At 38.1% G+C, this 27,122-nt stretch overlaps 1 protein-coding gene across 1 annotated transcript in view; it reads right to left on the reverse strand.

The window, feature by feature from the left end:
- Positions 1 to 27,122, reverse strand: part of LOC121289701 (metal transporter CNNM2-like) — a 215,658-nt gene that overhangs the window by 46,893 nt on the left and 141,643 nt on the right. Inside the window, exons 4-6 of the mRNA XM_041209326.1 lie at positions 19,445 to 19,588; positions 8,679 to 8,816; positions 5,253 to 5,422 (exon numbers count right to left, since the gene is read on the reverse strand). Of these exons, the coding sequence (XP_041065260.1) occupies positions 5,253 to 5,422; positions 8,679 to 8,816; positions 19,445 to 19,588 (452 nt within the window). The remainder of the gene's footprint in view (positions 1 to 5,252; positions 5,423 to 8,678; positions 8,817 to 19,444; positions 19,589 to 27,122) is intronic.

The raw sequence follows: 27,122 nt of genomic DNA on the forward strand, positions 1-27,122 counted from the left end.
TCAAGCCAGAGCGCTAGGCATCAGCTATGAAAGAACGTGGTAATAATGCAGTATCGAGATATGGACCACATGGGCTGCATTATGTGCAAGAGGGGTGGGGTGGAGGTTGGCAATTTCCATATTCTTTCTATACCTTGGAAAACATCTGGGCAGCCTTTCTGACATAACATCCATACAAATGAAGGCGCACTGGTCAAGCCATCATTTGACATTAAGACCTCCCTGTGAAAGGATGTGCGAAACCTGGCTGAAAAGCATGGCTGAACCTATAAGAAAATTAAAAAGTGTTGACTGTTGGAGAGAAGCCAAGGCACAGCATCATCTTATGCGCAGTAAGCTGTGAAGGTGTGTTGGTAAAAGCAACAATGACAGATGATTGGCTGCAAAATTTTTTCGCCCACATCATGAATGAGAATGCACCAAGAGACATCATGAATGTGGATGAAACCGGACTGCTTTACCGTCCTTTGTCTTTGATGTTTAAAGGTGAAACAGGTAGTGATGGAAATCAGAGCAAGGAACGTTTCATTGTTATGGTCTGTGCCAACATGGATGGCACCAAAAAGCTAGCACTTCTTATAATAGGAAATTCCAAGAAGCTATGTTCTTTGTCAATGTCAAGACACAATACATGCAGTACGAGGCTAGCAAAACCACCTGGATGACTGCCAGCATTTTTGAGGGGTAGATCAGGAAAGTGGACAAAACAGAACAAAAGAAGAGGAAAATTGTCATCGTTACAGACAACTGCCCCACTAACCCCCAACATCGCTGACCTCAAGAGCATCAAGCTGACATTCTTGCCTCCCAACACCACAGCCAAGTTCCAGCCAATGGATCAGGGGGGCCATTAGGAATCTGAACCTGAAAACCCACCACCATCAGCAGCTGGTGTCTCAGGTTATCAATAAGAAGGAATACAATCCAACTGTTCCAGAGGCCATGTTCATGATGAAGAAGGTGTGGAAGATGATGATGGAAGCCACAATTACCAACTGCTTCCACCACACTGGGTTCAAACAGGTTACGACTGCACAAGACGTCAAAAATGAGGAGGATCAGGGTGATGCCAACCAACTCAATGACGAGGCACTTTTCGCTTAGCTGTGTAGGCAGGCATGGAAATTCCAGCAAAGACAACCAAGGAAACTTACAGGAAGGTGGACAATGCTGTACGCTGCATGACAGAACTGACAAATGATGTGTTCTTCAACTGAGAAGCCCAATGACCTGAAGAGTCTGATGAATGCCGACCCATTTGCCAGCCTGCTTCCCTAGCCTTTGCCACAGAGGCCGTAGAGATGCTCCAAGATTGTGCACTGCAGCACGAAAACACATTTGACTGTGCTGACAAAATGGTGGACTGTATCGCACATGTCTGAAGACAGCAGGCTAAGCAAAAAATGTTGCAGAGTTTTTCTGGAGCTAATTCGCGTCATTTTTTAATGCAAAGCTTTGGCATTTTACAAGGTCATGTCATGAAGAGATACTAATGTCTATAATGTTATTGGAAATAATTTTTTTTAAATAGAGTTCTAGTGGGGGGGTGTGTGTGTGTGTGTGTGTGTGAGTCTTAATTGGATTAAAGCCAGCTTGTCGGGTGTTTTGATGTATAGTAGTTTTGAGATGTTAATTAGGTAAACGTAAGGACGGTAGAAGGTAAAGTGTAAATTTGCATTTATTAAAAGAAGCCATTCAAGACTGGGGGTGAAATCTTACACCCAGCTAGAAGATGCCAATGTTTTTACTTTTTTTCAGCTTACTAATAAAATTGGCGGGATGAAAGAATGTTATTGTTAGAAGAGGTAAAGTTAAAAGCCTAGTGATACAATGGAAAATTTACATTCAAAGAGAAAGATATGTATAAAGGCAAAAGGAGATTGTAAGGTAGAGGCATTTTAAGGTCCAACAAGTGTGAGAAGCCTCCAGCCTGTAAGCCTCAAGCTGCTGTCTGCATGGACCCAGAGTTGAAAAAAACTAATTTTGAGGCGACAATCCAAGGTGTGCTTTGCCGGGTGTCTGCTTAAATCTATGAGATTTACAATTGCCTTAACAGGGGTGTAACTGAGAGTCAGATTAATTAGGGGATTTTTGTAGTTACTATACTAGTAATTTTGTAGATATATGTGCTTAAATCTTTCTTGTATTGATAAATGTTTAATTTAGTTTTATAAAAAAACCTCTTGAGACTCGGTGGTCTTATTACTACAGAATTCAAAGCCTGCATTTTGAAACATACAAATTGCAAACATGGCTTATGACAGTTGTTTCAAGTTTCCCTCTGGGATTTGAACAATTCGGCCTTGGTTGCGTCATAATAGTCAGGCCATTGTAAGGTGTGAACAAATTGAATAAAGTCTTTTTACTTTACATTGCTTTACTGTGTTTTCATTTGGTATTTGAATCTGTTGTTTGACATAGGCTGTATTTGTAGGCATATCGGGTTACACAGAGACACATTCATAGGGCCTCCTCGACTATCACGAAAGCTCCGCTCAACACGAATTTGTGGGTGGATCCTTGGGGTTCAACTCAGATTTTACTGAAATATGGAATCTGACACATTCATTGCTGGAATGAAGTACAATGAATTCTTCACTCTAAAGGCAAGTGCTGCACCTTTATCATTGGCATAAAGAAAAATAAGCTCCAGTTGACTACAAGGAAATTTTGTTGAACATTACATAAGTGGATAAAGTATACATTAGTTAAATTAGAAGTTGGGATGAGGAAATACTTGGAAACCTTGAGCAAATTATGTTCAATATCTAGATACTTCAGCAAAATTGAAGCCTACTGCATTGAAGCGGCAGCTGTAAAATGGATACAAAATTGGCTAAGTAACAGAAAGCAGAGAGAGTATTGGCAAAGGACTGTTCTCAGACTGGAGGAAAGTATATAATAGTCAGTATTAAAACCGCTGCTGTTTTTAAGATATATTAGTGACCTAGGAATACAGAACATAAGTTCACATTTGCAGATGACACAAAATTCCAAAAATATATTAAACAATGAGGATAGTAACAGACTTCAGGAGAGAGAGAGAGAGAGAGAGAGACTGGTGAAATGGCAAATGCAATTTAATTCAAAGGAACATTTTGGTAGAAAGAATGAGGAGAGGCAGTGCCTGTGTTTTAAAGTGGTATTGATGATTAAACTGTTGGCATTCGCCATGATTACTCCACTAAAACCGACAGTAACTTTGGAAGTCCACATGCGTAGAATAATGTGGAAATCCAGAAGTTGCAGTCAGTAAATCCACGCTTCACCAGAGAGTGCACTGTTTAGTTCCTCCAGACTGAAATCAATGCAAAATCTATGAATTTCTTGGAACTTCCACTCTTATGCTGTTTGTCTCACTGTAAAAACCTTGAAAAGGTTATATATTTTTCCAATGAGGTTTAATTGGGCTTTTTTAACAGCATACTAATTTCATAATTACTGATAAACCCACCCTGAAAAGCTAATTTCATGTTTTGTGGAATGCTAAATTTCTCCATAATGGTAAAAATCATTCACATTTTTAAAATAATGAAAATATTTTTAAAGTTTGTCTTTATTTTAGTTTCTTAGTCCAATCATTCAATTATTTATTTTGCCATTTGAAAAGTTCAGCTAAAAGTGAAGGATAAAGTGTTTTAATATTTTGGTTTCCTCTGTGAGAATACTTCAATGTGATGGCTGCTTACCCTCCTTGTTGGCATTGCTGCAACTTGACCCCAGGGATTCTCTTAACTTGGCACCAGATTTAACTGCCATGAAAAGGGAAGTCCGCACCACAGAGATTGCTAGATATTTGTTGGCAGCTTTCTTTGAGATTAGCACAAGAGCCACTGCTTCGCCGTTGACCACCAAATCCAGGCCAATATAAACTAAATGATGTAATTTTAAATGGGGGTGTATGGTAGGACAGGTTGAGGGAGCTGTTAAAAAAAATATGGAACCCTTGGCTTTATTAATAGAGGCACAGAACAGCATGAAGTTATGCTAACTCTTTGTAGAACAATGCTGTAGACTTCAGTTGAAGTAAAAAGTTCAATTGTGGACACCAAATGTTAGGGAAGATGTCAAGGCTTTGGAGACTGTGCAGGAGACAATTATTAGAATGGTGTCATTCTTTTGATGGGACGTATATTCTTTGATGGGATGTGGGCACTGATCACAAGGCCAGCATTTGTTACCCATCCCTACAGTATACTCGTCTATTTCAGAGGTCAGTTAAGAGTCAACCACACTGCTAAGGGTCTGGAGTCACATGTAGTTCAGACCGGGTAAGGCAGTAGATTTCCTACCCTAAAGGACATTCATGAACCAGTTGGGCTTTCGACAACAATTGATGGTAGTTGGCCTGATCACCCTTAATTTTAATCACCCTTAGCTTTTAATTCCAATTTTTTTTCTTTTTTATTGATTAATTGAATTTAAATTCTTCTACCTGGTAGCTGTGGTATCCCCAGAGCATCAGCCTGGGCCTCTGGATTAGTAGTTCATGATATTACCACTATGCCATGCCACTGTCTCCCCCTATTTGGAAAGAAGTTGGGGTTGCTCTCCTTAGAGCAGAGAAGTTTTGGTGGCCCGGGGTTGGGGGTGGGGGGGGGTTAGGTGCAGGTGGAGATTTGAAGGTGGTCTTCAAAATCATGAATGGCTTTAATACAGTGTTAAGGAAAAAACAGTTTGCAATCACAGAAGAGTCAATAACCAGCAAACACAGATTTAAGGAAATAGGTAAAAGAATCAGAAACATCCTGAGGAAACATATTTTCACACTAAGCTGTGATTGGAATTGCACAGTCTGAAAGGGTGGTGCAAGCAGTTTCAATAACAAAATTCAAAAAGGAATTGGACACATATTTGAAACACATTTATACTGATATACAAGTTTGAGAATTCTCTTCTTAAACAATTCTCATCAATAGTCTCTCACTCCCATTTAACTATGAAAATAGTGTACTCTGACTTAGGTTAGAAGGGTTGATTAATTTTATGATTTTCAACCTAAGGCAGACTGTATAGCATTACCAAATTCATCAGTTAGTGTGTTGATTATAAGCCACTATGTTGTAATTCTGCACATCTCAATGTTACAAAGTCCTATACAACTCACCCAAACATGCATTTAAGAAAATATCGTCCTCCTATGACATATTATACAAATAAATGTACCCACATTTCATACAATTTGCAATTTGTATAAATGGATTTCTTGAACATACTATGGTTCTACAGCATTATTAGGGTTAAACACACACCTGTAAAACAAGGATAAAATAGTCTACAGGTTTGTTCCGATGGAAGAGGTAATGTTCTGGGGCTTTTTTATTTCTTTCATCAAACTTCATTTCCTGAATAACATTAGGATGTTTGAGCAGCCTCAGTAAGATCTTCTCTGACATCTGTGCTGGGCTGAATGGCTCCACTTCTGAAATCATTAACAGAAACATCAATATATTCAAATGCAACTTCAAGCGACCCAAGTTAGAATCAACAATGAATGTTGAGTTTGAGGTATGCCAAAAATAGTCAACTACTGTAAGTGATGCTTAAAACTTATCTATTGGCACTATAATTGAATCCGTAGACCCTGCTACAAATACTACTTTTTGAGAATTAATTTAATTCTATGGTTTTAAAATGGAGATGGAGAGTCAGGCAACCTGATCAGTAAAAGTTTGCTTTCAAAGTAGTACCTTATTTCTTGTTGGGAAAAAGTGGACTGCAGTTTGAAGGCCACTGTTTTTATTCAGAGTAAAATTAAAAATATTTGTGCAATAGGATATGGCATCTAAAAAAAAACCAATGCTTTTTCCTGTAAGTGCCAAAAATTCAATTTTTATCCCCCTTCACAAAGAGTTCCCACAAACGTTCTGTTCCTTATTTTTTTCTTTGCTGTCAATTTTCTCTTCTCTTGAACATTTCAAATTCCTTACAGGGTTATGTATCAAGGGGGACCAATCGGCTTCTAGTATCTCCCCAAAACGCCCATACATTTCTTCTAAGACAAGGTTTGTTGGTAGGTTATTCAATTGTGACAGCCAAGTCCAATGCTTTCCTCCCTGGACATCTACACACGGAGACACACAGACACTGACACAGAAGTTGTTGCTGAATAATGATCAATATGGAAACCCTAGTCAATATTTATTTCCTTAGTCCAGGGCAAGAAGATCAACAGTAACACTTATATATCAACAACTGATTATCTGAACAGACATGGACAAGGTAAGTTTTAAAGAATTGTGAAAATTAAATGTGTTAAAGGAACAATTTAAATTGGCTAAAGGTAAAATAGGCAATTAATTCACAGCCTCTATTATAAAAATGGCCACACAGTCCTACAAGGTTGAACAAAACTGAATTGTTATTTGAAAAAAAGTCAACCATATGTTTCAGTAAAATTTCTCAGCAAGTTGTATGCAGTGTATGAGCAATTGGTGAGTTGGTGAGCAATTCACATAATTGAAACTATATGTTACAAACGTTAGCATAGCAAAACTTTGAATAAATACATTTATGTTGGAACATGTCAAAACAATTCCAACAATGAATTACTCTCAGATGCAGTTACTTACTGTTGTTATATGGAAAGCTACCTGCCACAATAATGTTGTGGAACTTTTCTTTCTCCCCACCCAACTTTTATGATAGACGCAGCCACTATTGAAGAACACTTGCCAAATACTGACAAGAGTACTCAGTTTTTATCCAACAGAATTCTTGTCCATATCAATTAACACCTGAATACAAGTTGGGTAGCAGAATGAGATAGGTCATTGTTTTTTAATCTTGGAACCTTGGCTCAATTATCCGAGCAGCCTGTAGTAGGAAGTCTCCTCCTGATGCTTATAAAAGCATTAATGTAAAATGGCAGTTTCAATCTAGTCAAATGCATTAAACTGTTCATAAATTGGCAGATTCACTCAGGCCACAGTGAAGGTCAGAATAACACTGCTGCTGTTTGGGATACACTGCTGTAGTATGGTGAAAAACCACATTATTGGGGCTGAATGTAGAGTTTTATTCTGCATCTAGTGCTCTTGTTGCATTCCATGTAAGAAGTGTTGTTCTGCTTTCCTATAAAGCAGAGTACCACTGCATAAAGTTTATTTTGCATCATACTGTGTTATATGTGCTTATGTAGTGGCGTGGCATTCTAAGTTTGAGAAGTAAATGATACTTTAATTTTATTTACTGTGGAGACTTGCAGGAGGGGTGGTTAACTCAGCGCAGAAAATAGGTGATTTGTTTTTCAATTAGTTCTTGTGGTGCAGGCATCACTATTTATTGCCCATTCCTAATTGCCTGGAGGTGGTAGCAGCCTTACTTCTTGAACCACTGCAGTCCGTATGGTGAAGGTGTTCCCACAATAATATTATATATGGAATTTAATGGTTTGATACAACTAAATGGCTTGCTAGGGGATTTCAGTGGTTAGGCAAGAGTCAATCATGATATCAGAGTCACATTAAGGCCAAACTGCATAAAGATGGCAGATTTCCTTTGTTAAAGGAAATATCAGTGAATCAACTGGGATTTTAGGACAATCCAACAAGTTCATAATCACTTCTACTGACGCCAGCTTATTTCCAAGTTTCTTCGTAAATTCAAATCAAATATTCAAACTGCCAAAGCCATATTTTTGAACTCAAGATTTATGGATTATTATGCATTTGATTATTATGAACATCAGCTCCAACTGCTTCCCTTCAACTGACTGATTTTTTTTTGGATGGCTATCAGATATAGAACACAGTGCAATTTGCCTGTTTGATACAATAGCATTGAGCTGGTTTTATGGTACTATATGAATAGTTTGCACTGTACCTTGGGTGGGAATGTTTTAAATGATATATACATATATATATATATAATATATATATCATATATAGTAGTAATCTATTTTCCCAAAGATAATCCTCACCTTGATGAGGTACAAAAATTCACACCCCATTTTAAATGGCAGCTGTAATGTACATTTACAATCAGGGGAAAAGAACAATCCCAACTCCTAGGAACCAAGAACAAAGTCAGTTTTCAAATTAATCCTTAATATCCTAGGCACAGCATTTAATGGACAATTAAAATTCATGAAATAATAAACCTTGTTGTTTACAAGTTCTTTTATGTTGCCACTTTTGGATTACAACAACTTGCATTTGCAAAGCACCTTTAATGTAAAGAACATTCCAAGGCTTGTCACAAATCGGTGCAACAGGCCTGAACTCTGAACCAGGAAGGAGATGGTTAGGTGTAATAGGATTAAGAGGTTGTTCAAAGAAAAAGGTGAAAAAATTTAGTGAGGAAATTAGAAAGTGTATGATCCAGACAGCCAATGCCAAGAATGGAGGGCGATTGTACTAAAGTCAAGAGCTGCAGGGTAAGGCTACTTAATGTTGAGGTTGGGAGTGGTTGTTTTTTTTTTGGGGGGGGGGGGGCAGGGGAGAACGCAATGCAGCAATGCAGATCAATGAGATGCTGCATAAGCTGGGTATAGTGCAAAGCAAGGTGAACATGGAAGAACTTTGCATAATTAGGAATTTATGGAAGCACAGGAAGAAGCATCAGATTATTCTAGGCGAACCCAACAGGAAAAAAAAACAAATCTATTATTAAACTGCATACCAGAATTATTAGTGCTCATTCCAACATATTTTTAGCATTTGATGACATGAACTTGCCTGTTGCTAGGAAACGATGTGTTGCTAGTAGTAGTTGCGGTGAAATCTTCACTTTCATCTCATTATCCGTTGGTTTGAAGGCTGAAAAATCCTGTTTCCTTTCACGGTGTGTAATTTTCTTTTTGGTACGGTTATCAGCTTATAAATGCGGAAAATATTTTGAAGGAGGGAAATAGATGGAAATTAAAAATACTTTAATTAGAACACGATCATCAAAATGTGAAATAGATCCTAAAAACACTTAGCTAAGAAACTGCTATTAGAAGATGTGATTTTTAAAAAATTAACCTATTGGGTATAGCAGCAATGTAAGCTTTCAATAGTTCTTACCACACCTACTTAAACTCTTTATAACCCACTAACTATCTGGCCTCAAACTGAATTGGGGCAAAAGTCTTACATTGTCAACTGAGGCTGCAAAGATGAAGGGAAGGGAGGATCAAATGGTTAAATAACAGCTTTCCCAATTTATACTGTTTGTGAGTATAAAGATATAAATTGTATCCACTTTTATACACTTAATATCTACAAAATGATGTGGAGATAAACAAATAGTAAAGTCCAATAACAAAATAAATATTTAAAATGAAAAATGAAAAAGCACATTTCTAGATTTGCAAATTCTGAAATTCTTATCCCAAATTTCCCACAACTCAGCGTTCACTTTTACTTGCTTCTTAACTTTCCATTAATGTTGCATTGCATTCCCTACATAATGAGTTAAGTACTCGTCTGTTCATTTAATTACCGGCAGTCCTCTGACTTATGACAGAATTGATTCCTGAGAACTGCATATTAAGTCGAACTGTCGTAACTCGGAACCAATTTTCCCATAAGAACAATGTTATAAATGGGGGATTGGTTCCTGAACCAAGGCCTGATACCATATTTTCACAAAATAACCCAAAATTTTGTACTCAATTATATAGACAAGTAAAATAGCATTAAACATTGAAGTATTTATGTTGTAAATAGCAATCATACTGACATTAAAAAATCATATAAGCAGCTAAAAATACATATAGAAACAAAGTACTGCACTAATGGCGTTGGAACAGCAACTGAGCATCTTGGGGAGATGGGCAGCACAGAACAATACGCATAAATGAACGTCTGAACTTGTTCACTGGTATGGCGTCATAAAGTCGACATGGGAAAGTCAAAACAGGGTGCCAACTCAAACGTCATACGTGCCAGATGTCATAACTTTAACATCGTAAAGTCGAGGACTGTCTGTATTTGTTTAGTGAAGTCAATTATTTTTCTTAATCTTTCAGTCACGGGAACTTAACATAACCTAAGTGTTCAAAACAAAGCCTGCAGATTATTTTCTTTTAAAAGCTTCTTTAAAATATCACCCTTTCTTTCACTTAACACCCCCCTCCACCAAACACCCTCCCACGGCCCCATCTCATGAATGCACCATCACTTCAGCTCTCAGATTGGCTGAGCGCCTGATTCATTGCAATGCTTAATGCAGCATGTTCTTACAGTGTACAATGCCAATCTTGCTGTTACAGGAAAAGCTGGGCCAAAATGTTGTGACATTGTAGATAGGTAGCACCACATTAAGGTCTCTTACTCCAGCATTCCATAAAGTCACAGAACCTGTACTATTATACTAGATCATATTGACCTGAAGCCAAACATGGCACCAAAAACACCTAGGCCCTTGTACAGACTGAGGGGATAATTGGGTGAACTTGTTATATGTAGGAGATTCAGGTCATCTCAAGAATGAAGGCTCTGTAGGTTGAGTAATTTATTCTTTCTTCTTTTAACCACCATCAAACACCATTTAAGTATAACTAAAGACATTCAGGTGGGTGGAGGCATATGCAAAGCAACTATAGCTCAAGATGCCAAGATTGATTATTGCCATTTGTGGAATCATGTGGACGAAATGGTTGCCACATAACCAGGCACTGCCAGAGTCCAGAGGCAAAAGATTTTGTATTGCCTCAAGACACATCATTAACTTCCTCACAACGGTTTAGAAGAAAATTTCCCTAAAACATACTAAATTATTTTATCAGCATTGGCACACAAATCCTCCTTTTCCATTCATATTTAAAATGTGCAAATGCCTTCGCTAAGTCCTTTGGGTTTAAACCTTTGGTGTTGAAGAGACGTATGTTCTTTTAGAACTACAGTATTTCTCAGCTAAAGGTGTCCCAGTTTCAACTAGTTCTGGTAGCCTGCCAAATGTTTTAGTTACAGCCTTGTCTATTGCTTGAGATACAAAGATAGGTAGGAAAGCAACATTTTGAGGACAAGACAAAGAGCCTGCAAAGGGGTATAGGTAAGTTAAGTGAGTGGGCAAAAATTTGGCAGAGTATAATGTGGGAAAATGTAAGGTTGTCCACTTTGGCAGGGTGAATAGAAAAGCAGAATATTATTTAAATGGAAAGACTCTGCAGAATGCCTTGACACTAAGGAATCTGGGTATTCTCGTCCATAAGTCACAAAAAGTTAGTATGCAAGTACAGCAAGTAATTAGGAAGGCAGAGGGAATGTTAGCCTTTATTGCAAGAGAAGAGAAATGTAAAAGTAGGGAAGTCTTGTCACAACTATGCAGGGCATTGGTGAGACTACACCTGGACTACTGCTTACAGTTCTGGTCTTCTGACTTAAGGAGGGATTTACATGCATTGGAGGAGCTCAGAGAAGGTTCACTAGGTTGATTCCGGAGATGAAAGAGTTGTCTTATGAAGAAAGAATGGACCTATAATCATCAGGAGGTGTTCTTATTAAAAATACAAGGTTTTGAGGGGGCTTGACAGAGTACATGCTAAGAGGATGGTTCCCTTCATGGGGAAATCTAGAAATGGGGCAATTTCAAAATAATGGGTCTCCAATTTAAGGTGGCGAGGAGGAGGAATTTCTTCTCTCAGACGGTTGTTACTTTGGGATTCTTGGCTCGAGAGCAGTGGGGGCTTGGTTGTTGAATATATACAAGGCTGAGTCAGATTTTTGATCTACAAGGGAGACGGCGGGGGGTTTGGAGGCGGGGGGGGGGGTGGTGGGGAATGCAGAGAGTGAGGTTAAGGTCATAATCAGATCAGCCACAATCTTATTCAATGGCAGAGCAGGCTCGAGGGGCCAAACGGCCTACTCCTGTTCCTACTTGGTACATAAGGTAGCAGGGACACTGCTCAGTTCAGATCCATATGTGGGTTTCCTGATGAAATGCTGCAATCTGATCAATGAGTCTTCTCCAGATTAAGCCACAGTTCTTTAAAATGATTAATTCAGGTGTCCAACATTTCAATTTATTCCTGTAATCACAAACCAAAATTGAACCCAGAGTACGTGCTTTGTCCAGCTGATATGGCTTGTCTTTATTCAAATATGATCAAAGAACATAAGGGGCTGAATTTTTCCCCCATCGGGGGAAAAGTTGAAGGGCAGGTGTGCACAGATGTGCTTCCGATCGGCGGCCCCAATTGGGGGCACGGCGCCATTTCACATGGCATCTGCACGGAAGCTCCATGCACTCCCAGTGCAGGCAGGGGGGGCTATCCCAAAGTCAAGAGTGCGCACGAAAGAGCATACTCATCTCGCTGAGGCCAAGTGCAGCCTCAGGGGGATCGGCTCAAAATGTAAAAAACCTAAAAATAGAAAAGTAAAATTTCCGTAACACGTCCCTCATGTCACGAGTTGGGACATGTCCATAATGTTTAAAAAAAAGGTTAAAATTTTTAAAAAAACCTACATGACACCTCATCCCAGCCGTGGATGAGGTTTCATGCTTTTTCTAGTTTGCACCAGGGCTCCTGGCCTGCCCGCCAACCTTAAGGTTGGACGGGCAGGTCCATTAATGAGCTAAATGACTCTGTCAATGGCCTCAATTGGCCATTGACAGGTCGGCAGGCGCGCAGCTGATTTTGCTGTGCTCCCGCCTTCCTGAAAATTTAAATGGGGCACAGTGACATCAGGAGTTCCCCCCGACGTCACCTTGCGTCATTTCACGCATCGGCGAGCAGCACCCCCCCCCCACCGATGCGTAAAATCCTGCCCAAGAAATACGAGATGTATTAGGCCAATTTGTCCCTTCAAGCCTGCACCATTCAATTAGATCATGACTAATATGCGACCTCAACTTCACCTTCTTATACTTTCCCTATATCCCTTAATTCCCTTCCTACCTAAAAGTCTATTGACCTGTCCTTAACGACTGAGCATCCACAGCTCTCTAGGGTAGAAAATTCCAAAACTTCACAATTCTTTGAAGGAAATGAAGTGAAGAAATTTCTCAGTCATAAACGGCTGATCCCTTATCTGATACTGTGACCTAGTGTTCTGGATTTCCCAGTCAGGCCCCTTCAACTTAATTTTCAATTAAGTTATCTCTCATTCTTCTAAACTCCAGGCAATATAGTCCAAGTCTACTCAATTTCTCCTCATAGGACATCCCTCAATGCAGGAACCAGGCTAGTGGACCTTCAGTGTACACCCTCCAGACAATATGCCCTTCCTTCAGTAAGGAGACCAAAAATGCATTCAGTACTCCAGGTGTGGTCTCACTAATTCCCTCTACAATTTTATTAAGAGTAGTTTCCTCTTATCCTCTAATCCCTTTGTAACAAAAGCTATTTGCCTTTCTAATAGCATACAGTGTATTAATATTAACTTTGTGATTAATATACAAAGACACCTAGATCCCTCTGAAAGCACATATTTCCCAGTCTCTCATCATTCAAAAAATATTCTGTTTTTTTTCTACCAAAGTGAATAACTTCACACTTCAACACATTATATTCCATCTGCCATGTTCTTGGTCATTAACCCAACCTTCCCAATTCCACCTGAAGCCACTTTACATTCTCCACACTGCTTACCTTCTCACCTAAATTTGTGTCATCAGAAAACTTGGATGCGTTACACTCATTCTCCTAATCTAAGTCATTAATATAGATTGTAAATAGCTGAGGCCCAAGCTCTCATCCTTGGAGTGCCCTGCTATTTACAGCCTGCCAACCCGAAAATCTCCCCTTTATTGCTACTCTATTTTCTGTCCATTAGCCAATCCTCAATCTATGCTTATATATATATATGACCCCAATCCTATCAATTCTAATTTTGTACAATAACCTGTGTGGACCTTGGTGAATGCCTTTTGAAAACAAACTACATATGCTGGTTTCTCTTTAACCATATAACTACATTATCAAAGAACGTGAACACATTTGTCAAACACAATATTCCTTTCATAAACCCATGCTGACTGCTTAATCATATGTCCTATTACAATGTCCTAATAATAGATTATGGCATTTGCCTACTGCTGACATTAGACTAATTGTCCTATATTTCCCTGTTCTCTCTCTTTCTCCTTTCTTAAAGAGCAGGGTTAATTTTGCTACCTTCCTAAGACAGGTCTCATTACATCAAATATGTTACAACTGTAGCTGATGTCTACTCATTTATTCAGGTGTATGCTTTCTCTTTAGCTTTTATGCTGTCCCTGACTTCCCTTGTCAGCCATGGTTGCCTCATCCTCCCTTTAGAATGCTTCTTCTTCCTAGGGGTGAATTTTTGCTGTGTCTCCCAAATTACTCCCAGAAACTTCTGCCATTGCTGTTCCACTGTCTTTCCTGCTAGGCTCATCTCCCTCATGCCTCTGTAGTTGCCGTTATTGCCTGTAATATCGTTACATCTGATTCCAGCTTTTTCCTTTCAAATTGCAGGGTAAATTCTATCATATTATCGTCACTTCCTCCTAAGGGTTCCTTCACCTTAAGCTCCCTTATCAAATCTGCCTCATTACACATCACTAAATCTAGAATTGCCTGTTCCGTAGTGGGCTCTACCACAAGCTGCTCCAAAAAGCCATCTCGTAAACAATCCACAAATTCCTTTTCTTGGGATCCACTGCCAACCTGATTTTCCTGGTCTACCTGCATATTGAAATCCCCCATGATCACTGTAACTTTGCCTTTCTTACACACCTTTTTTAACTCCTGATGTATCTTGTGCCCCACATCCTGACTACTGTTCGGAGGCCTGTACATAACTCCCATTATGGTTTTTTCACCTTTACGGTTCCTCAACTCTACCCACATATATTCTACATCATCTGACCCTACATCATTTCTTGATATCGATTTAATTTTATTTCTTACTAACAAAGCAACCCCACCCCCTTTGCCAACCTGCCTATCTTTTCGATAGGATGTATATCCTTGGATATTTAGCTCCCAGTCCTGATCCCCTTGCAGCCATGTCTCCGTGATGCCCACCACATCATACCTGCCAATTTCAATCTGCGCCACAAGCTCATTTACCTTATTTTGTACACTGCATGCATTCAGATACAACACCTTCAGTCCTGTATTTCCCGTCCCCTTTCTCATTGTCGTCCCTTTATCTGATGTGCTTGAGGTTAGATTCCTAGCCCTTTCCAAACACTCTGCCCTATTTTGTGTTCTGACGACTTTAACAGCCTCTCCTGGGCTCTCCTTTCTTTTCAGTTTTTTCATAATTTTCCATGAAGTTGAATCCACCACCCCCCCAACACGCTAACCTGCTGCTTTGTTTCCCATTAGTCATACTTCTTGGAGTTTTACCCTTCCCTACCCCCGCACTTGCTAATTTAAAGTCCTGTTGATCACCCTATTTACCCTTTTCGCTAGAACATTGGTCCCAGATTGGTTCAGGTGGAGACCATCCCAATGGTACAGATCCCTCTTGTTCCAATACTGATGCCAGTGGCCCACGAAATGGAACCCCTCTTTCCCACACCACTCCTTTAGCCACGTGTTTACTTCCCTTATTCTCGTGTCCCTATGCCAATCTGCACGTGGCCCGGGTAGTAATCCGGAGATTATAACCCTTGAGCATCTGTTCTTTAATTTAGTTCCTAGTTCCTGATAATCCCCAAACAGGTCCTCTTTCCTAGTCTTACCTATGTTATTTGTCCCGACGTGGACCACAACAACTGGATCCTCCCCCTCCCTCCCCAATATCCTTTCAAGCCGGTCAGAGATGTCCCTCACCCTGGCACCGGGCAGGCAACATAACATGCGGGGCTCTCGATCCTGCTTATCATTTAAAAAAAACTGGGCAACAGTTTCCAAGTTCTATAGATTTATCAGAATAATTTATTTCACAATAAAATTATGCCATTAACATCCTACAAGCAGGATTGAGAATTTTTATTCACTTGGAATGAAGCAGGGCTTGAACAAGGCAGTACACAAGAAGGTAAATGAGTATACCAGTATAAAGGTTTGAATATTGGTGATGACACACTGGTCCAAAGATAACGCAATACTTATCTGGGCAAGACTTAAGTACATTTTTGTCCTCCCAATAACCAAGCAAATAGCTGTTCATTAGGCTTTGGCACTGAACACTGACAGACTTCTAAATCTTGATTAATGATAGCCTGTTCGCCACTATAAGTTTCAATATTTCTATTCAGTTTTAATCCTGGAACAATGCAGAGCTCCACGCTGAGTACTCTACCTTTCCAATTATCCAAATCCCTTCTAATCCTTGGAGCGCATCATTGTTTTTGAGACACATATTACAGACCTTGGTTTAAAGAATTTTAACATCTTTTTTATATTTCACATTTGAATTGTAGTGTCCCTTTCCAGATTTTGAACTTCCTGCTAACCAAGATTTCCAATTGTATCCAACTAAATTATAAAATATGCAGAATAGGAGGCCATTCTATCCAACTAGCATGCTAGTGCTTATACTCACGAGTCTCCACTCATTCCATCTGCCTCATCTTAGCTTTTCAGCATATCTTTCTAATTCATTTTGTGCTCTTCAAGTTTCCTTGAAAAAGCATTTAAGTGGTGAGATTCTACTATTTTGTAGCTGGTGCCAGATATGCATGTCAAAACCAGTGATTAGATATATATGATTATGCCATAATCCAAGCTTCTATACACAAAAAATGCAAGAACAAAAAAAAGACCATCCATCCTTCCTTACATCTAATCATCCTTCCCTCTCCCTCTCCTTGTTCTACATCATTCAATTTTTGCTCTCTCTCCCCACCATCCACCCCATTCAAGGAATGTGTAAGCCTCCCTCTCTTCCCTCCTTCTGAAAATTATTTTCAAGATTGTATCCTTACATGACAATATAAGAGACTTGATGGAGCTGTAATGTAGCTCAAAAACATGGAGAACACTTCAGCTTTTTATCTGTCAATTCTGGAAGAATAGAATAGGCTGGGTCAAAAAGTAGATTTTAAGCAGTTTGAAGGTGCTGGAGTCAGGTTTCTACACAGTGGCAAAGAGGAGGAGAAATGACAATAGCTTCATGGGCTGGATCAGAAAAAGCTTGCAGGGCACAGCTCGCTGACTGACTTGCCTCTCAATCATCTTGGTTCTTGAATTTAACATTTTTTTTTTACATAAAGCTGCTTTTGTTGAATATGCCACTTGCAAACATTACTTTCCAATTTCCAATGGGATAAAAATCTCACACTTTGCTTCTGATTTCAGAGCACAATTAAACCACTCTTTTCTCCCAATGGATACAGTTTCACAACTCAAGTCGGAAACTTTTGTCTTCTCTACTAATCTTGAGCAACATATTTTTTAAAACTATTAATTTCCTACTTTACTTTTAATTTTATCTTTCTGCTTTACATATGAATCCTTATTCCTTAAGAAATCCTTTACCCAGCTTTCATGTTTTCCATTAAACAAACACATTCTGTGCCTAGTCGTATTCCACATATAGCATTCATCATTATTAATTTTCTTACTTTTGTGGATCTGTCTCATTTTATTTGCTATAGCCTAGTATTGGAACATATTCACTCATCTAGCTACAGTCTCCATATTCAAGGCAATATCAAATTCTTTTGATGCAATATTTAAGAAGCATCTACTGAAGGTTTTAGCATTTGGAGAGCCCACAAGTAAATATGTCTTTTAAAAATGCACCATATTGTCAGTTTTTGGGCAATGCGTTTTGAATTCATCCAATAACTGATTAAAAGACACATCCTTTTCCCATTTCCTCTTCTGGAATTTGAAATATGCAGCAGTAACTGGAGATTTTGACCAAGTTGTTTTCCCACTTCAAGTATATTTTTCCACTTGGTTTAATCTGCCTAAATTTTTCATTAAATTATAAATTGGACTTCCACATTCCAGATTTCCCTATTGGTTGACTCACGTCAACAACACTAAAGATGCAAAATCTACTTCCATGGTGTCAAGAAAACAGGAAATTGTAATATTTCTCTTCTGCTAATAACCCTGGCATATTTTCTTATGTACTGGAAGTCAGGTTCTATTTGGATTAAGAGCTACAGTGACAGTAAGGGTCTAAAGCTAACAGTGGTTTTGATATATTAATGAACCGAAAAAACTTCAAGCAGAGTTTTGCATAAAGCAATAACAGGAATAGTTTTGAATCGAGTTGTTTTAGTTCAAAGAGGGTATAGGTAGCTTGTAAAAAGGTATAAGGAAATAAGATAAAGATAGGGTGCGTTTGTTTTTACAAGTCTAAGAGCTAAAGTAAAGAACAATTTAATCATTTCCGGGAAGAAAGCATTTCTGAAAAGACTGATTGCGATAATAGAGAGATCAAAGGGGAGGAATGCATTTAATGAAATACTGAAGCCTATGTGAGAGTGTTGTTGCTTAGGTCTCCCAGAAGACAGCAGGGTAACTGGTCAGAATTCCCAGAAGACAGTGTGAACAAGGCCAGGCTGAAAGAACCAGTTGCTGCCAGCCTCAGAGGACTCCCCAAAGAGTGGTAAAACATTACTTGACTTCTATAGATTCCAAAATGTAAAAGAATAGTTGAACAGAAAAAGTGGTTAGCTCTGAGGGTGTTAAGAAAAGATTTGTGGAATTGTTTTAAAGTACTGTTTACTGTGTGAAATCATTGTGTGTTCAAGTGTAAATGCGTGTTATTTGTTTTTTCTTTATTTTTTAAATAAATGTTTACTTTACTATAAAATCATCACATATAGTCGGGGACATCATTCCCTGATTTCAGAACTGATCCTCATACTATACAAATTGCATAAACCATTTTGGCAACTGTTTCAAGTTTCCCTCTGGGATTTCAACAGCTCAGCATTTACCATCCTCTGTGCCATAATAATGGCAGGTTTTGATAGCTCCCTAGTGAAATCAGGCCCTAATTAAACCTTTTAACCTATTACTACACAGGTCAGTGCCAACTGATCTGTCTCACAATTGAATGTGCTAAAGTTATAAGCATTTTGCCTCATCACCCTTGATGTCCTTTTTGTCTTCTTCTGGTTTTATGCTTTTGTTTTATTTATGTTAATGCTTAGAGATCATGTGTTGGTCTAAACCTGAACAGTTGCACAGGTGTGTTTAAAGAACATGAGAATAGGAAACAACTTGTGACACAACCTATTTCATAACAAGAACTTAATCCATATGTTAACCACATATTTTCCCATAACTAACCAAGCTAGGCTTTCCTCATATGGTGTGTATAGGATGCTATATTTTCCCATAACTAACCAAGCTAGGCTTTCCTCACATGGTGTGTATAGGATGCTTAGAAGAAGAACAGAACTCTCTTTTCCCCTTTGCAGAGCTATAATTTTCCATAAGGAGCAGAGATGTACAGCTTCTAGTGTTTTTACGGCAATGTTTTAAAAAGTTTCTGCAAATGGAACTAGTTGCATACTGTATATTTCATTTACCCTCAAGGACATCTCCTTAAATAAAGCACAGAACTAGGTCCAATTATTATTCCACACACAAATGTTTTCAAGATCCTGTATAGCACAAGTAAACACTCACTATATAAATCTGTTTCATCCAAGATTTCTGATTTGATAATTTCTTCAATTACATCCTCTAGTGTGACGATACCTAGCACCTCGTAAAATGGATCCCCCTCTCCTTCATTGTTCACTCTCTGTACTATTGCCAGATGAGATTTACCTACAAAGGGTGGAGGGAAGAAAGAAAGATTAATGTAAACCAAAGTAATTTTTGAGGCATGATAAAATGTGAAGCACATTCACACATGAAGAACTGGTTTTACTCACAAATAAAGATAGAAACATGCTCTTGTACAAATTCATCATGGCAATTTGCATTGATTCATTCATCGATAAAAATTATCCAAATATGAACAAAAAGGGCAGTCACTGAGAAATAAGTGGCTAGATTAGATTTAAAATATGGTAATATTGCATAAAAACATGATTAAGCAATAGAAATTAAACTCAAGCCATTTTCTAATATATTCCTACTGCATTTGCGAAGGCATGATAAAATGCGAAGCATAGCATATGCATACCTGCAGGGCTAATCTTATCCATATATGGAAATATAAAAATGCTCTTATACAAATTCACCAAAATACAGCCCAATTCATTGACGGAATATTAGGAAGGAAATAAATATACCGAATTGGTTAAAAGTGACATGATATGATACAAAACTTGAAAGCATTGTGAATTGTGAAAGACGATTGTGTAGAACTTCAAAAAGGACATAGACAATGGGTGGGTGGACAGATGGCAGATGAATTTCAATGTGGAGAAATGTAAAATGATTCATTTTGGTAGAAAGAACATGGCGAGACAATAAAATAAGGGGTACAATTTTAAAGGGGTTGGAGGAGCAGAGGGACCTGGATGCATATGTGCATATGTCACCACCATCTTCTCAAGGGCAATTAGGGATGAGCAATAAATGCTGGCCTAGCCAACAATGCCCACATCCCATGAATACATTTTAAAAGTCATTGAAGGTGGCAGGAGAGGTTGAGAGAGCAGTTAATAAAGCATACATTATCCCAGGGTTTATTAAGAGGAGAATAGAGTACAAGAGCAAGGAGGTTATATTGAATTTTTATAAGACGTCAGTTGGAGTATTATGTCCAGTTCAGGGTGCCGCACTTTAGGAAGAATGTGAAGTGAATACAGAAAGAATTAATGAAAATGGTTCCGGGGTGAAGAACTTCAGTTATGAAGATAGATTGGAGCAGTTGGGACTAGTTCCCTTGAAGAAAAGGCGGCTGAGAGGAGATTTAACAGCGGTATTCAAAATAATGAGGTATCTGGACAGCGTAGATAGGGAATACCTTGTGAAAGGATCGGGAAAGAAGAGGGCACAGATTTAAATTAATTGGCAAAATAAAAAGCGATATGAGAAAATACTTTTTCACAGGGCAAATGGTTTAGGGCTGAAATGTACTGCCCGGCAGTTTCAACTGAAGCATTCAAAAGGTAATTAGGCTGTTATCTGAAAAGGAAGAACATACAGGGTTACAGGGAGAAGGTGGGAGAATGGCACTAAGTGAGTTGCTCACTCAGAGAGCCAGTGCAGACACAATGAGCTGTATGGCCTCCTTCTGCAGCATAACAATTTTGTGATTCTGTAATGAATGAAAAGAAAACTAGTTGAGCGCCTTTATTTAACTAATGCCGCAAAGTCTCAGGGGACATCCAATAATCGTGAGGAAAATAGGAAAATAAACAGTCCAAGGTCCTTAAAAAGTATACTTCAGAGCTCTATTGAGAATGGAACTGATCTGGAGGGTTGAATAGCTAACGTAATACTCATTTTCAGACACAAGTAACTTGGCTATTTACAGGTCAGTTAGCTTAACATGCTAGGGAACATTTTGGAATATTTAATTAGGGATAAAATTATACAATACTTGAATGGAGAAAATAATTAGAGGCAGCCAATACGATTCAGAAAGGAATATTATTGCTTGGCAAACCTGATACGAGTTCTTTGAGGAGACAGATATGGTGGAAGAGGGAAATGCAATGAATGTGGAATATAAGGACTTTGAGAAACCTTTGACAAGGCACCATGTAGGAAAAGAAAAATGGTGTAGAAATAGGGAAGGGGCCGCATCTTAGGTTAAAACTGATGAAACAGTTGATAAGCACACTTTCTCAGAGTGACTGGGAGCAGTGACTTGCACAGTTGTGTTTTGGGACCACTTTTGTTCACTATGCATATCAATAATTTCAATTTTAGGTCAAGGGAGCTACGTCCAAATTTCAGGTGAAACTAAAATATTAAGAGCCATGTAAGAAATTCTGAGGATCAAAACAACTACAAGGCAACATTGATAAGATGGTGGAATGAGCTAAAAAGCAGCAAGTAGAATTCAGTACACATATGTAAGGTGGTACATTTTGGTTAAAAAAAATTATACATTGAATGCAGGGGACTGTATGACATGGTGGATCAAAGGGATTTGGGGATTCAAGTTTACAAGACATTAAGTAGTTAAGGTTAAAAAAAAATTGGAATACTAGGTTTTATGGCAAGGGCTATAGATAAAAATCAAGATTTCATCATAAATCTATAAATAACCATAATAAACTGCAATTGGTGTTTTGCGTGCAGTTTTAGCCTCTACACTTAAGGAAATTGGGAGAGTACTGTGCAGTTTCAATGGGATAATTCCTGTTAATGAAGAAATGCAAATATGAAGACAAACTTGAAAATGTGGGGCTCTTTTCATTAGAATAGAGATTACGGGTCGATTCGATAGAGATGTTCAAAATCATAAAAGGACAGGACAAGACTAGATGGATACAGATGATTTCAAACTTATATTTATATGGCTCATCTAACATAATACAAAAATTCAAGGCACTTCACAGGAGTATTATAAATCAAAACGTATGACACCAAACCACGTAAGGAGATATTAAGTCAGATGACCAAAAGCTTAGTCAAAAGAGGTAGGTTTTAAGGAGTGTCTTAGAGGAGGAAAACAAGCTAGAGAGATGTAGGGAGGGAATTCAACAGCTTGAGACCTACCCAAATGAAGGCACAGCCAACAATGGGGGAGCAATTAAAATTGGGGATGCACAAGAGGCCAGAATTAGAGCAGCGCAAATATCTCGGTAGGTTGAGGGGCTGGAGGAGATTGGAGAGATAGGTAGGGGCAAGGTCATAGAGGGATTTGACAAAGAAGGGTGATAATTTTAAAATCAAGATATTGCTTAACTGAGAACTAATGTCGGCCAATAAGCATACAGGTGATAGGGGAACGAGACTTTGTGCATGTTAGAAGTAGCAAAGTTCTGAATGACCTCGAGTTTATGAAGGACAGCATTTAGTAGACCAGCCAGCAGCATTTTGTAGTTGCTGAAAAAAGACACGTTGTCAAAATTTTTCATCTTACACTCATCAAGACGATTCGCAAGAATACCAAATGTAAAGGGAACAACAATTAGGGTGTAAGACGAAAAGTTTAGACGTGTGTCTTTTTTCAGCAATACTTAAGTTCTGAACTACTGAATGACTATGTTGTCATTGTCAAGTCTGCAGGTAACAAAGGCACCAATAAGGTTTTCAACAGCAAAGTTACAGAGGTGGAAATAAATGGTCTTAGTGATGACAGGAATATGGAGGTTGGAAGCTCACTTTGGGATCAAATGTGATATCAAGCTTGTGAACAGGCTACTTAATCACAGATAGTTGCAGGATGCAGTCAGTAGCTAGGGAATGAGTTTGGAGCGGCAGTTGAAAGCGATAGCTTCCGATTTCCCAATATTTAACTGGAGGAAGTTTATTTTCATCCAATACATGATGTTGGTTAAATAGTTTGATAATTTGGCAATAGCAGAGGAGTTGAGAAGAGGTGATGGTGAGGTAGAGCTGGTGTCATCAGTGCACATATGAAATCTAATGTTTTCATATGATGTCAGCGAGGAGCAGAATGTAGATAAGAAATAGGATGGGGCCAAGGATAGATTCCTTAGGGAAATTCCAGAGGTAATGGTGCAGAAGCAGAGAGGGAAGCCATTGCAAGTTATTCGCTGGCTACAATTAGATAGATAGGAATGGAGCCACAGGAGAACAGTGTCACCCAGCTAGACAACAGTGGAGAGGTATTGGTGGAGGATGGTGTGATCAATTATATCAAAGGGTGAGAAGGATGAGAAAGAAGTGTACCATTGTCACAATCGCAGAATGTCACTTGCGACTTTGATAAGAGCTGCTTTGGTACTGTGGCAGATACGTAAACCCGATTGGAAGGATTTCCAGTAATTGAAGTGTGTAAAATGAAAGCATCGATACAGAACTAAAAGGTGAATAGATGCAGTAGAATAGTGTAGTCGAATTTTGTGTTTTTATAGAGATAGTTATGAGAATAAACACCAACAAGGACTGTTTGAGTCAAAATGCCAGTTTGTGTGTTGAATTTTTAATGTGATTGGATTCAACAATCATTTTGGTTGACCTGAAACTATTCCTTCTCTATAATGGAATAAATTACCTGGATTAAACAATGGTTTATAGGTTAATTCAATTTAATGCTTACATTTTACGCACATTTGGTATTCAGTTTATGGGTTCCATTCCTTCATTAACAATCTAACAAATTACAAATCAGAGTGAATTGCTACATATCAGTAAACATTTAAGCTGATGTTTTCTTGGAAAAATTGTGCAATTAAAAGAGTTCCTGAAAATTTCCAGTAAATTTCATTGCATGCACATTATTCACTTAAGGATCAGCTACCACATTTTAGAAGTCTGGCTTCCAATACCAGCAATAATTTTATAACCCATATAGGTGAAAAATTTTGAGATGTACTTAATCCAGTGTAAAAAGTACAACATAATTTGCCAATTGCTCTATATTGTGGCCTTTGTCACAAGGGGTAAAAATCACTACAACATATGTTTTTGCAGCTTAATACTATTAATGATCACTCTGGAAAGTGGTATCATCCCACCCAGCATCTTTCTGCTACAAAAGGAGAGTAAAGTAGGGTCAATTGCAAATGCTGCTCATGGCAGCAAACAAGTTGTGAAGGCATGCTAAGCTAGCCACAACTTAAATGACACTTAGAGGGCAATATCTGTATGGAAATGGAAGTTTAATAGCAAATACAGCAAATTATAACTGATCCAACATCCACAGCCTTTTGCAAATTGCGTTTTATTAAAATTATAAAGTCATGCCTCACTATTTTGTACATGGATACATTGCACAGTATATTCACATCTATTAATAGCCAAACATGAAAAATGACAAAGCATGGTTGGCAGGTCATATGGTTCACTGTAGCAGACTTATGTAGGTGAATTAAGTGACTGAATTCCCAACTGAAATTTCAAATTTCAAAAAAAATTAAAAATAAGAATGTGTGTTATAATAAAATCTTTCACTTCCTGAGGCCATCCCAAAATGTTTCACAGCCAATGAATTGATTTTGAAGTGCAATCACTGTTATGTGGGCAAAGATGGCAGTCAATCTGCACACAAAATCCCAATGAGATAAATGACCTGTTAATTTGATTTGGTAGCATTGGTTGAGGGATGAATGTTGGCCAAGAAACCAGGAAAAAACTTTGCTTACTCTTCCCAATAGTGCAATGGTATCATTTACATTGCCTGTGCAGGCAAAACCAGTCTGGTTATCTTCTCATCTAAAAGTCCCCATCTCCAACAATGCAGCATCACTTCAGTACACCAATGAAGTAGCACCCTTGATTATTTATGTATTCAAAACCTGGAGTGGCATTATCACTGAGCTCATTAAACATACTAAACTTCCATTTAAAACTTGTTTACTTTTATCCTTAACTGCGTGGAGTAAAATATATGTTAGCACGCTGGGATTAATCTGGTGCTGTGATTATACAATGAGAAATTTAAGTGTTTAGTTTTTCCTGAAACAAGTTTCTAAAGACAGATGAAATGCAGGCTTTAATTTTGTGCGTATGCATCTCAGACAGGAGTATGTAGTTTCACATGGCGAGCTGGTTGTAATGCAAGCAATTGGTACAATTAATGCAGTGAAGACATGGAAAGGTTACAGAAAATAAGATATCCAAAAGCAAAAGGTTTGGTGGATATCTTTTCATATTTAATTCTGGAATTACAGTGCTTGGTCATTTTGAATAAAAAATAACTTTTGTCTGCCACCTTTATTGAGGATATTTTGTAAAAAATGTGATTGCTAGCCACAAGATAAGCTTTGTGACAATCAAAAATAACCTTGAAAAGTGTTCCTTAAGATACACACCAAGCATTGCAAACATCAGAGCTTAGTTTTCATAACATGCAGTCAACTTGAATACACACATTAATCAACCATACATGCCAGTTAAACATTATTGCACACCACAACCAAGGCATAGCTTCTTTTACTTTTTAAAATAATGCAAATCACGTAAGGTTGTATTTGGGCAGTTCAAATCTGTACAATACCATATTATCAAGTGAGAACACAGTTCATATTTCAACCTTAACTGGCATTTACACCTGGCTTCTCTACTGGGATTATTAGGAGTAACATACACTTAAAATACAGTGATATCCAAGTACAAGAGATTACGGACTTGAAATCAGTAACCTTGAAAAGCAAAGGTTGCTTCAATCTATTCAATGGCATCATAACAAATTTTATTAAATACCTGATTTTTATTTGTGATTGTGAAACAATACCATACCTCTTAATTTCAGGCAATACGATACCAGATATGAGTTCTGCCAAAGTTTTCAATGTCAGCAGTATAGAATTGTAACAGAAGGAGCTTGTACACTCAAAACTACCATTCTCTCACACATTTTAAGCATTAATACTGAAATTGTGAAAATACATTATCTGGGCTAATAATATATATTCTTAACCGACATAAAAGTGGTGTTGGCAGCCAACGCTTACATTTATTTACCATCATTTGTCCCATTCCAAGGCCATTATGAATAGTAAAGAGTGGTTTTGTGGAATACTAGGCTTTTATAACTGGACAAACTTCACAATTTCACATCAAGAAACTTGTACAAACATGCAAGTTGCAATTATCAGCCATTCTCTATTCAGCAGGGTAATACATGACAGCAAAGATACCAATAAGCTTACAAATATTTCCATAACAAGTAGGATTGTAGCAAATTATTAGAATACATGTCTTTTCTAGTCATATTGTGCCATTTTATTACTGCATGAAGTTTCGCAATTTAATGCATAACGCACAATATACCCCTCAAAAGTTGTCTCTACTTTCTAAAATGTGCTTTTTATCCTGATATCTTCAAAATCCAACAGACTGACAGAAAACAAATAAAATCAAAGTTTTATATATATAAATTCTGACAATGACACATAATGACAGAGTGAACAAAAAAAAACTGCTTTTAATTACATGCCTGGCCACCTTTATGTCATATCAAACATTCACAATGGTTTATTTTTCTCAATAACAGATGTGCAAGCTACATCAACAAGGACATGAGTATTTTATGATTTGCAATATGAACACCGAAGTCAATAAAAGGAAAACAAGAGGGTACTAAGTAGAGCACATACCCCCAACCATGCTGTGTTAACTCAACGTTATTACAATTACGCAGCTCTTCCTTGAGGCTTTTCCTTACCTGGTTGATGCTCTGTAACTACCAAGCTGAAAAAAAAGAATCCTTTTACTAGGAGCTACATCTCACTGAGGAGGCTTCAAGCCAATCCACATCCAACAA

This window comes from Carcharodon carcharias, chromosome 17 (genome assembly GCF_017639515.1).
Source record: "Carcharodon carcharias isolate sCarCar2 chromosome 17, sCarCar2.pri, whole genome shotgun sequence".
NCBI lineage: Eukaryota > Metazoa > Chordata > Chondrichthyes > Lamniformes > Lamnidae > Carcharodon > Carcharodon carcharias.